This window comes from Oncorhynchus masou, unplaced genomic scaffold (assembly GCF_036934945.1).
Source record: "Oncorhynchus masou masou isolate Uvic2021 unplaced genomic scaffold, UVic_Omas_1.1 unplaced_scaffold_4139, whole genome shotgun sequence".
Lineage (NCBI taxonomy): Eukaryota > Metazoa > Chordata > Actinopteri > Salmoniformes > Salmonidae > Oncorhynchus > Oncorhynchus masou.
In genome coordinates this window covers 5,057-18,001 of record NW_027010537.1, presented here as the reverse complement: position 1 = coordinate 18,001, position 12,945 = coordinate 5,057, and the positions used below count along the sequence as shown (strand labels likewise).

At 48.0% G+C, this 12,945-nt stretch overlaps 1 protein-coding gene across 1 annotated transcript; it reads right to left on the bottom strand.

Annotated features, from left to right (window-relative positions):
* Positions 1 to 10,245: 10,245 nt before the first annotated feature.
* On the bottom strand, positions 10,246 to 11,929 carry LOC135534912 (claudin-4-like). Its single transcript, XM_064961712.1, has one exon. The coding sequence runs from the start codon at positions 11,927 to 11,929 to the stop codon at positions 10,883 to 10,885; it is 1,047 nt and encodes a 348-aa protein (XP_064817784.1). The 3' UTR covers positions 10,246 to 10,882.
* Positions 11,930 to 12,945: the final 1,016 nt, after the last annotated feature.

Genomic DNA, 12,945 nt, shown 5'->3' with positions numbered 1-12,945 from the left:
AGGCCAGCATGGAGTTGTAGACACTGCATCAGGTCCCAGGTCCCAGGTCCCAGGTTACATGAGAGGTGACAATGTTGTAAGGTCTACCTACACCTGTTGTATTCAGCACATGTGACAAATGACATTTTAATTGATTTCAAGGTAGCCAGACTGCACACTGGCTCAATTAAATTCCATCACGAGCATCTTATATGATCTTATGTTAACATAGCCCAGTGTTTTTCAATATAAATGCACAGAACTGAATTAAGCTTCATAGTCTTCAAAAAGTCTTAGGGGATCTTGTGCAATATTGCCATATTGTTAACTTCTGCCAGTGAAACAACCTATTCATTGAGATGTGGGTCAGTATGTGGTTGAGACAAACTTGAGGGTGACGCTAGTGACATTCAGTGAGATTGAAACTACATGCTGAAAAACCCTTGAGTGTGAAACAAATAATCGTAAGGTTCGATCCATGGACTGAAATGAACTATACAATAGACTAAATTGACGAATGATAACAGTTTCATAAACATGGTTTAAATAATTACACACTATGATTTTGTTCAGAAGGTCCCAGTCACTGACTGTAGGTGTGTGATTAACGTGGTGAACATAAACAGGAAATGCACAGCAGCAACCAGGAAACACTTTGCTATCAGATACGTTTTTAATTTGAACATCTTTAACAGGATTAAACAATCAACCTCTGATTCAATTAATCTCTACTTAAATTCATCCCATTTTAAAGAAGCATAAAGAGAAGTATTAGTACAGGTATATGACATCAGAGAGGAAACAGTGAGAATATGTCCCTTCATTGCAATCTCCTCAGGAACCTCTCCTGCCAGTCTAAATTAACTGAACAATTTGATCACAATATGTCATAAACTCCTCTTTGACCTGTTAAAGACAAGGTGGAACAATAACTATGTTGCTTTCAGATCTGTCTGGTCCCTTACAATATTATAGCATTGAACACAGTGGAGGCTCTTCAGATTAGGAAGGGAAGGACCATCCTCCTCAGTGAAATGTCATAAACATTAAAATAGTTCAACATTAAGTAAGTGATCCTTTTTAGATAAAACTGTTTAAATATATTCATACCAAATCATTTATTAAAATACACTGTTTTGCAATGAAGGTCTACAGTAACTTCAACTGCTCTGTCTGGTGTAGCATCATGGTGTAACCGGAGGACAGCCTAGCTTCCATCCTCCTCTGGCTACATTGACTTCAATACAAAACCTAGGAGGCTCGTAGGCCTCACACGGTTCCATAGACATAAATGGTAATTATATATGACCACTTCCGGAGGAATTCATCCATTGTGAATAGACATGTTTTCCATCCAATCATAGAATTAGTATCAGAGAATGAACCTTGTGAGTTGTATTGGGATTGTGCCACAGAGCATTATGGGGGTTCTGTGTTGAGAAGCTTGGTGACATTGTTGGATAGAGATTAAGAGTGAAAAGTGATAGTTGAGCATTTATTTCATATTATTCAATTCAAAAGATTTTTTTCAATTTACAGGAGAGCGGAAGAATATTATAAAATAGTTTTCTTGGTTTTATAACTTTATTTTTGTGTCCAGTTTGTGAAATGTATTAAAATTTGCCTTGTTGACTTCAATAGCTAGCAAGCTACCAGCACGAGTGTGCAGTTCTCTGCCAGAATGGTCAACTCTGGTCGAAAGGTGAGTACAGTGACCCAAAGAACATTGATCGTTCAGCAGGCAGCATGTAAATGCCCACATCAGGCTCAAACTTCTGAGAAGAACCTACATCAATCAAGACGAAGGTCTGTGTATTCAGACTGCGCAACGCATCGAGAAAGTAACAGGGATGTTCTCAAGCAGTGTCACGTTCGTCGTATTGATGAGACCAAGGCGCAGCGTGATATGAATACATACTTCCTTTAATAAAGAAAGAACACTAAATAACAACACGAATATAAACCGAGTGCTGACAGGAAACTACACATAGAAAATAACCCACAAAACCAACATGTAAAATGGCAACCTAAATAGGATCCCCAATCAGAGACAACGATAAACAGCTGCCTCTGATTGGGAACCAATTCAGGCCACCATAGACCTACATTTACCTATAAACATCTATTTACCCTGACCAAACCGAAATAATAAAGAAAACAAAGATAACTAAGGTCAGGTCGTGACAAGCAGCTTATCAACACCACTGCATTTTTGGGCCTGACAGAATGGTTTTCTAGAGGACACTACGAGGGAGAAAGACAAGGGAAACTACATATGAGCTTGCAGAGGTAATTACACTGTCACGGCTTTCGTTGTGGGAAGGAGGAGCGGACCAAAATGCAGCGTAGTTGTGATTCATTTTATTTAATACGGAAACTATACACGACAAACTAACAAAATAACAAACGTACGAAAACCGAAACAGCCCTTTCTGGTGCAAAACACAGAGACAGAAACAATCACCCACAAACACACAGTGAAACCCAGGCTACCTAAATATGGTTCCCAATCAGTGACAATGACTAACACCTGCCCCTGATAACCATATCAGGCCAAACACAGAAATAGACAAACAAGACATCCAACATAGAATGCCAACTCAGATCACACCCTGACCAATCAAAACATAGAAACATACAAAGTAAACTATGGCCAGGGCGTGACAGTACCCCCCCCCCCCCAAGGTGCGGACTCCGTCCGCAAAACCTGAACCTATCGTGGAGGGTCTGGGTGGGCATCTGTCCGCGGTGGCGGCTCTGGTGCTGGACGTGGCCCCCACTTCACAGCAGTCTTCCCCCACATTGTCCACTTCCGTGACCTCCCAGCCATGGCAACCCTACTTAACAACACGGGACAGAGGGGCAGCTCGGGACAGGGGGGCAGCTCGGGACAGAGGGGCAGCTCGGGACAGAGGGGCTCTTCAGACTCCGGCAGCAGCGCCGGACAGGCGGGAGACTCAGGCAGCAGCGCCGGACAGGCGGGAGACTCCGGCAGCAGCGCCGGACAGGCGGGAGACCCCGGCAGCAGCGCCGGACAGGCTGGAGACCCCGGCAGCAGCGCCGGACAGGCGGGAGACCCCGGCAGCAGCGCTGGACAGGCGGGAGACCCCGGCAGCAACGCCGGACAGGCGGGAGACTCCGGCAGCAACGCCGGACAGGCGGGAGACTCCGGCAGCACAGGAGAGGAGGAAGGCTCTGGCAGATCCTGGCTGACTGGCGGATCTGGAAGAATCTGGCTGACTGGCGGATCTGGAAGAGTCTGGTAGACTGACAGTTCCGGCAGATCCTGGCTGACTGGCGGATCTGGAAGAGTCTGGCTGACTGGCGGATCTGGAAGAGTCTGGCTGACTGGCGGATCTGGAAGAGTCTGGCTGACTGGCGGATCTGGAAGAGTCTGGTTGACTGGCAGATCTGGAATAGTCTGGCTGACTGGCAGATCTGGAAGAGTCTTGCTGACTGGCAGATCTGGAAGAGTCTGGCTGACTGGCAGATCTGGAAGAGTCTGGCTGACTGGCGGATCTGGAAGAGTCTGGTAGACTGACAGTTCTGGCAGATCCTGGCTGACTGGCAGATCTGGAAGAGTCTGGCTGACTGGGGGATCTGGAAGAGTCTGGCTGACTGGCGGATCTGGAAGAGTCTGGCTGACTGGCGGATCTGGAAGAGTCTGGTTGACTGGCAGATCTGGAATAGTCTGGCTGACTGGCAGATCTGGAAGAGTCTTGCTGACTGGCAGATCTGGAAGAGTCTGGCTGACTTGCAGATCTGGAAGAGTCTGGCTGACTGGCAGATCTGGAAGAGTCTGGCTGACTGGCAGATCTGGAAGAATCTGGCAGATCTGGAAGAGTCTGGCTGACTGGCAGATCTGGAAGAGTCTGGTTGACTGGCAGATCTGGAAGAGTCTGGCTGACTGGCGGATCTGGAAGAGTCTGGTTGACTGGCGGATCTGGAAGAGTCTGGTTGACTGGCGGATCTGGAAGAGTCTGGCTGACTGGCAGATCTGGAAGAGTCTGGCTGACTGGCGGATCTGGAAGAGTCTGGCTGACTGGCGGATCTGGAAGAGTCTGGGTGACTGGCGGATCCTGGCAGAATGACGGCTCTGGCTGCTCCATGCTGACTGGCAGCTCTGGCTGCTTCATGCTGACTGGCGTCTCTGGCTGCTCCATACTGACTGATGGCTCTGGCTGCTCCATGCAGATTGACAGCTCTGGCTGCTTCTTGCAGACTGGCAGCTCTGGCTGCTTCATGCTGACTGGCGGCTCTGGCTGCTCCATGCTGACTGATGGCTCTGGCTGCTCCATGCAGATTGACAGCTCTGGCTGCTTCTTACAGACTGGCAGCTCTGGCTGCTCCATGCAGACTGACAGCTCTGGCAGCTCCTTGCAGACTGGCAGCTCCTTGCAGACTGACAGCTCCTTGCAGACTGGCAGCTCCTTGCAGATTGGCAGCTCCTTGCAGACTGGCAACTCTGGCTGCTCCATGCAGAATGACAGTTCTGGCTGCTCCATGCAGACTGACAGCCCTGGCTGCTCCATGCAGACTGACAGCTCTGGCTGCTCCATGCAGACTGACAGCTCTGGCTGCTCCATGCAGGCTGGCAGCTTTTGCTGCGCTAAACAGGCAGGAGACTCCGGCAACGATGTAGAGGCGGAAGGCTCTGGCAGCGCTAAACAGGCGGGAGACTCCAGCAGCGCTGTTGAGGAGGAAGGCTCCGGCAGCGCTGGAGAGGCGAGGCACACTGTAGGCCTGATGATTGGTGCTGGCACTGGTGGTACTGGGCCGAGGACACGCACAGGAAGCCTGGTGCGTGGAGCTGCCATCGGAGGGCTGGTGTGTGGAGGTGGCACAGGATGGGCTAGACCGTGAAGGCGTACTGGAGATCTTGAGAGCAGTGCTGGCACAGGACATGCAAGGCTAGGGAGGTGCACAGGAGGCCTGGTGCGTGAGGCTGGCACCAACTTCACCAGCCGACGAGCATGCACCTCAGGACGAGTATGGAGCGCTGACCCAGGTGTCATCAAATCCCCGACACGCTCCGTCGGACGAATTCCATATTTAAAGCACCAACTCAGCAACTCCCTCATTACTCTCTCCTCCAATTTCCCCATTAACTCCTTCACAGTCTCTGTTTCGCTCACCTCCAACACCGGCTCTGGTTCTGGTCTCCTCTTTTGCTCCTCACGATAATTAGGGAGAGTGGGCTCAGGTCTGACTCCTGACTCTGCCACACTCTCCCTGAGCCCCCCCCCAAGAAATATTTGGGGCTGACCCTCGGGCTTCCATCCGCTTCGCCGTGCTGCCTCCTCATGCCGGCGCCTCTCCGCTTTCGTCGCCTCCAGTTTTTTCTTGGGACGGCGATCTTCTCCAGGCTGAGCCCAGGGTCCTTCTCCGTTTAATTCGTCCTCCCATGTCCATTCCTTCTTTTGTTGCTCCTGCTGTTTCTTTTGCCTGTTACCACACCGCTTGGTCCTGTTGTGGTGGGTGATTCTGTCACAGAAATAGACAAACAAGACATCCAACATAGAATGCCCACTCAGATCACACCCTGACCAATCAAAACATAGAAACATACAAAGTAAACTATGGCCAGGGCGTGACATACACGTAACAACAATATTTGAATTGCTGAGCTTATCGAACTTTAGACTGTCTTTTCTGGGATGTAGAAATCAATTCTGAATTTTTTGATATCTTCCATCCATTAAAAGATTAAAGAGAGAGGTTGACACAGCGCATTTTTTGGAGTGTGCTCAAGTAGGCTTTTCACTTTCCTCTGGTATTCATTTGGCAACGATTAATACACATAATCACCCCGGACAGACAATCAAAAACTCATGATATAAATGTTGCAGCAGCCTAGGCTACACCTAAACATTAGAAATCTGCTGAATGGGATGATAACTAGACCATTTTTCAGTCTGATCAACTGTAGGCTACTAATAAGAGCAGATGCATACAGCCTATGTGCGCTGTCCATTTGGTCAGGTTGTTGGTAACGTTATGTATTTATAGTCCATTTGTGTGTCAGGAGAACATGTGAACGTGATCAAATTTGGTTTATATTCAAAACTGGGCTGGCTTGGCTGACAATACGTTTTCAATCCAAAACGTGTAAACTGGAATTAGTCAATCAACATAATAGTGATGACAGATGTGACAACATTTTTATAAGGCCTACAGTTGCATAGAACTGCATGATGCAAACATTCATAAAGCTCAGCCCTGTGAGTTCTATTGTCTATCAGTTGTTGTCACTGTGTCTGGGTAGAGGAAATCCCCTTCCTAATCTAGTCTAGATATAATTAATATGAACGAGTAGAAGGTTTCTGCAGTTTGATAGGGTTTTCATCCCCCTTAGGGCCAGGAGTTTTTTCTCTCAGTTAAAAAAAACAACATGTGACCTGATTTAGGAAATACTGGTCCCATCATAGCCCTTATAAAAACTTTTTCACAACTGATTAATCACTGTTATACCTTATAGGGTCCAGAGTTTTCCTGGTTAGGTTAACAGATAAGGGAAAACTCCAGGCCCCAGAGGATAAAAATTGCCCCCCTGCTCTTGGACCTATGGTGCCACCAGTCTGCTTGCAGGTGTCAGTTATCATCAGGTATGTGGAGTAGAGGTCTACCGATTAATCGGATGGGCCGATTAATTAGGGCCGATTTCAAGTTTTCATAACAATCAGTAATCAGCATTTTTGGACTTTGATTATGGCCGATTACATTGCACCCCACAAGGAGACTGCGTGGCAGGCTGACCACCTGTTACGCGAGTGCAGCAAGGAGCCAAGGTGAGTTGCTAGCAGGTATTACATTTATCTTATAAAAAACAATCAATCTTCACATAATCACTAGTTAACTACACATGGTTGATGATATTACTAGTTTAACTAGCTTGTCCTGCGTTGCAAATAATCAATGCGGTGCCTGTTAATTTATCATCAAATCACAGCCTACTTCGCCAAACTGGTGATGATTTAACAAGCGCATTTACGTTGCACCAATGTACCTAACCATAAACATCAATGCCTTTCTTAAAATCAACACACAAGTATATATTTTAAACCTGCATATATAGTTAAAATAAATGAACGTTAGCAGGCAATATTAACTAGGGAAATTGTGTCACATCTCTTGCGTTCTATGCAAGCAGAGTCAGGGTATATGCAGCAGTTTGGGCCGCCTGGCTCGTTGCGAACAATGTGAAGATCATTTCTTCCTAACAAAGACCGTAATTCATTTGCCAGAATTTTCTATAATTATGACATAACAATGAAGGTTGTGCAATGTAACAGCAATATTTAGATTTATGGACAGTGGTAGGCTTGATTACCAACAACGACGAGACGGCCTACAGGGAGGAGGTGAGGGCCCTCGGAGTGTGGTGTCAGGAAAATAACCTCACACTCAACGTCAACAAAACTAAGGAGATGATTGTGGACTTCAGGAAACAGCAGAGGGAACACCCCCCTATCCACATCGATGGAACAGTAGTGGAGAGGGTAGTAAGTTTTAAGTTCCTCGGCATACACATCACAGACAAACTGAATTGGTCCACCCACACAGACAGCATTGTGAAGAAGGCGCAGCAGCGCCTCTTCAACCTCAGGAGGCTGAAGAAATTCGGCTTGTCACCAAAAGCACTCACAAACTTCTACAGATGCGCAATCGAGAGCATCCTGTCGGGCTGTATCACCGCCTGGTACGGCAACTGCTCCGCTCACAACCGTAAGGCTCTCCAGAGGGTAGTGAGGTCAGCACAACGCATCACCGGGGGCAAACTACCTGCCCTCCAGGACACCTACACCACCCGATGTCACAGGAAGGCCATAAAGATCATCAAGGACAACAACCACCCGAGCCACTGCCTGTTCACCCCGCTTTGGATGCCACCGTTCGATAAAATACAGAACGGTTCCGTATTTCACTGAAAGAATAAACGTTTTGTTTTGGAAATATTAGTTTCATAATTTTACCATATTTACAACCAAAGGCTCGTATTTCTTTGCGTTTATTATATTATAGTGAAGTCTATGATTTAACATTTGATAGAGCAGTCCGACTGAGCGGTGGTAGGCAGCAGCAGGCTCGTAAACATTCTTTCAAACAGCACTTTCCTGTGTTTGCCAGCAGCTTTTCGCAACGAGGCACTGGTATGAGGAGGCAGCACAGCGGCGTGGATGGAAGCCCGAGAGTCAGCCCCAAAAATTTCTTGGGGGGGGCACACAGGAAGTGTGGCGAAGCCAGGTAGGAGACCTGCGCCAACTTCCTGTGCTTACCGGGGGGCGAGAGAGACCGGGCAGGCACCGTGTTATGCGGTGGAGCGCACGGTGTCCCCAGTGCGGGTGCATAGCCCGGTGCGGTACATACCAGCTCCGCGTATCGGCCGGGCTAGAGTGAGCATCGAGCCAAGTGCCATGAAGCCGGCTCTACGCATCTGGTTCCCAGTGCATCTCCTTGGGCCGGCTTACATGGCACCAGCCTTGCGCACGGTGTCCCCGGTTCACCTGCATAGCCCAGTGCAGGCTATTCCACCTCGTCGCACTGGCAGGGTGACTGGGAGCATTCAACCGGGTAAGGTTGGGCAGGCTCGGTGCTCAAGAGCTCCAGTGCGCCTGCATGTTCCGGTCTATCCGGTACCACCTCCACGCACCAGCCCTTCGGTGGCAGCCCCCCCGCACTAGGCTGTCTCTCCGTCTCATCCCTACTGGTGCTCCCGCCTGTCCAGTGCTGCAGGAGCCTTCCTCCTCTCCAGCGCTGCCGGAGTCTCCCGCCTCTCCGGCGCTGCTAGAGCCTTCCACCTCTCCAGCGCTGCCGGAGTCTCCCGCCTGTTCGTTGCTGCCAGAGCTCCCGCCCCTCAGTCCAGAGGCGCGAGAGCCCTTCATTCCAGAGGCGCCAGAGCTACTCAGTCCAGCACTGCCAGAGCCTTCCTCTCCAGCGTTGCCGGAGCTACCCGTCTGCCCAGCGTCATCTGAGCTACCCGTCTGCCCAGCGCCGCCTGAGCCACCCGTCTGCCCAGCGCCGCCTGAGCCACCCGTCTGCCCAGCGCCGCCAGTGCCGCCAGTCTGCCCAGGGCCGCCAGTGCCGCCAGTCTGCCCAGCGCCGGCAGTGCCGCCAGTCTGCCCAGCGCCGCCAGTCTGCCCAGCGCCGCCAGTCTGCAAGTAGCCGCCAGTCAGCCAGGGGCCGCCAGTGCCGCCAGTCAGCCAGGGGTCTCCAGTGCCGCCAGTCAGCCAGGGGCTGCCAGTGCCGCCAGGGGCTGCCAGTGCCGCCAGTCAGCCAGGGGTCGCCAGTGCCGCCAGTCAGCCAGGGGCCGCCAGAGCCCCTCAGCCCAGGGGCCGCCAGAGCCCCTCAGCCCAGAGGCGTCAGAGCCCCTCAGCCCAGAGGCGCCAGAGCCCCTCTGTCCAGAGCTTCCGCCCCTCTGTCCAGAGCTTCCGCCCCTCTGTCCAGAGCTTTCGCCCCTCTGTCCCGAGCTGCCCCTCAGTCCAGTGGGGTCATTTAGTAGGGTCACCGTGGTTAGGAGGCCACGAAAGCGGACAAGAAGGCGGACTAAGACGTTGGTGAAGTGGGGTCTGAGGTCCTGCGCCAGAACCACCACCGCGGACAGACGCCCACCCAGACCCTCCCCTATAGGTTAAGATTTTGCGGCCGGAGTCCGCACCTTTGGGGGGGGGGGTACTGTCACGTTCTGACCTCGTTCTGATGTTAAACAACACATTTTCCAAAAAGTAGTAGCATTAGTCACGTAAACACAGAAATAAACAAATGGCACATTGGATTCCTAATTTTAAAAATAAAATCCCAGGACTCCTTTGATTTGTCATTATTTAGTATGGTCAGGGTGTGAGTTGGGGTGGGCAGTCTGTTTGTTTTTCTATGATTTGGGTATTTCTATGTTTCGGCCTAGTATGGTTCTCAATCAGAGGCAGGTGTCATTAGTTGTCTCTGATTGAGAATCATATTTAGGTAGCCTGGGTTTCACTGTGTGTTTGTGGGTGATTGTTCCTGTCTCTGTGTTTGCACCAGATAGGGCTGTTTTGAGTTTATTCATGTATAGTGTCTTTATATATTAAACATGAATAACCACCACGCTGCATTTTGGTCCGCCTCTCCTTCACCTCAAGAAAACCGTTACAGAGGGGCAATGATAAATAGCTTGAAACTCCATGCTGAAAAACCCTTGAGTGTGAATTAAATAATTGTAAGGTTGGATTTATGGACTGAAATGAACTAAACAATAGACTAAATAGAAGAATGACAATTTCATGGACTTGGTTTGAAATAATTCTACACTATGATATACAGTATGTTTCAGTTAGAATGTCCAGGTCACTGATTGTAGGCTTGTTGGTAATGTAGTGAACATTAACAGGAAATGCAAAGCAGCAACCAGGAAACGTTTTGCAGTCAGATACAATTATTTTATTTGAACATATTTAACAGGGTTAAACATTCAACTACTGATTAAGTTCTCTCTCTTCTTAAATGCATCCCATTTTAAAGAAGCATAAAGAGAAGTATCAATACTGGTATAGAACATCAGAAAGGAAACAGTGATAATATGTCCCTTCATTGCAGTCTCCTCAGGAACTCCCAGTCTAAATTAACTGAATATTTGAACACAATATGTCATAAACTCCTCTTTGACGTGTTAAAGACAAGGTGGAACAATGACAATGTTGCTTTCACACCTATCAGGTACTTTCTGACTGTTAAACACTGAACAGAAAGGACAGGGGTTGTTTTATCATAGAATTACATATAGTATCACAATTATATTCTCTCCATTGTTTTCATTAAAAGAAAGTACAGCCTCTCTGTTAAAGCAGGAGCAGCAGGAGCTGCACCAGACTATGATCCCAACACAATATGACATAAACTCCTATATGACCTGTTGAAGACAGAGCTGTTAGCGGGAGGTTGATTGAGTTGTCGTTGAGTCTGACTGGTTCCTCTTGTAGATACAGCAGCAGAGTATAGTCCCTCCTAATAGGAGCATGGAGGAGGACCACCTATTGAATTCAGCTAATATAACCAGGTCATGCTGGGTAAACAGGACGAAAGGGTTGAGCTGCAGGTGGACATCCGTTCTTAAGTAATGGTCAACCAAAAACACAGTGGTGAGCTGCAGGATACCAGCCAGGATGAAGAATGTTCCAACGATGAACCTGGCCTTGACCCTGATACTCTTGATGCAGTTACAGCACCTGGTCCCAAAGATGGACCCCATCACTCCTAGAGCTCCCAGGATGGAGGAGATGGAAGTGATTGTCATCAGAACCATCCATATGTCCCTATAGGGGGGCTCAGGAGAAAAACTGAATAGGAGCAATATATAGAGAGCACAGGGCACTAGGGAGACTATCCATCCAAAGATTCCCATCATCCATCCAAACACTCCCACAGTGATGCCCAGTATGACCCCTCCAATCAGGAGCAGGTCAGCTGCCACCCAGCTGAAGTACAGCGAGGCCAGCAGCTCAGGTTTTCCTTCCATCCACATGGGGAAGTCGATGATGATAAATATTGCTACCAAGGAAACAGTGATGAGGATAAGAATTCCGGCACCAATGAAAAGTATTCCAGCGATAATTATCAACTTGGCCTGTGATGTTTTGTCTTTGATGCAGTTGGTGCGCTTGGCTCCGACCATGAAGAATATGGCCCCCAGAACCCCCAGGATGATGGCAGTGAGTAACATGGCTCTGACAGGCTGTATACACTGTGGAAAATCCCACATGGAGTTGTACACCTCACACTGTGTCTTTCCCGTGCCTTGGGCCACACAGCTCATCCACAGGCCGTACGTTACCACCTCTGTGGTGGCAACATTAGCCTGTATGATGGTTGTCACTATCCAGGTGGGGAGAGCACAGATCATGACGGTCACTATTAATCCTATGACTCCCAGGGCGATGCCCACGACCTCCACCATTTCTATGATATCCATGCCCATCAAAATGCTGTCTCCTTGACTTTGTCTCGCTCAGCAGATTTGTTCACTCTGAAGCTCTTTGCTGAGGTCTTATGTAAGATTGGAGAGCTGAGCCATTCAGAAGACCTCTATAACTGCTCAATGTTGTGATGTCACTTAAATATGTTGTCATGGAAACATAAATCCTATTAACACAGATGTGGGGCAGGATGTGGTTTCGACCCAAATGTGTTAAAAACTCTGATATGTTAAAACTCATCAAACAGCATTGTGTAACAATATGGAATGTTGAGATCCAACCTACAATAAACCAATAATTGTCAAAAAGGGATAATTATAATATAATAACTATCCAAAAATGTTGTAGGGAAGTGATGACACTGTTAAATCATCATTTTGAGTTGGGCTAAAGATATAGTAAAACCTGTTTTAGTCTTCCCTCAACCAAATCCTAACCTTAAGCATTAGTGGGGGAAATGCTAAACTGACCCAAGATCAGCAAGACGTTCTCCTCCAAACTATTCAGTCCTTCTGTAATGCCATATCTACGGCAGATGTTTTTGAGAATGTGTCTCGCACATAGGCCACTATACAACTGACAGGAGCCTAGTATTTTGTACAGAAGCGTAAATGTTATGTGTAAAGACCTGTAGGCCCACGTGAGCACCATTGCCATGGAACAAGAGATGACATTTATTCAATTTAGCTTCTGACCCCGTCCTATTTAGAAATATAATTTTGGTTTTAAAAATCAGATTGCTTATTTTTCATTTCATTTGATTAAACATCAAGCATAGCCACCACTCCCCTCAATGAAAGCTTTTTTTGTCCTGCCCAATGCAGTCACAAAATGTACCATTGTGTTAGATTTATTAAAATAGAACCCTAGGACATGTGAAGCCCTTTGAGGTGAAGAGAAGTGCTTTACAAATGCAGATGTTTGTCTTATGGTTTAGCAAAAAATACGATTAAAATCACCTGCAAAGACAGATGAACAGAGAGCAGAAAGGGGTAGTTATAGACAGGGTAAAAGACAG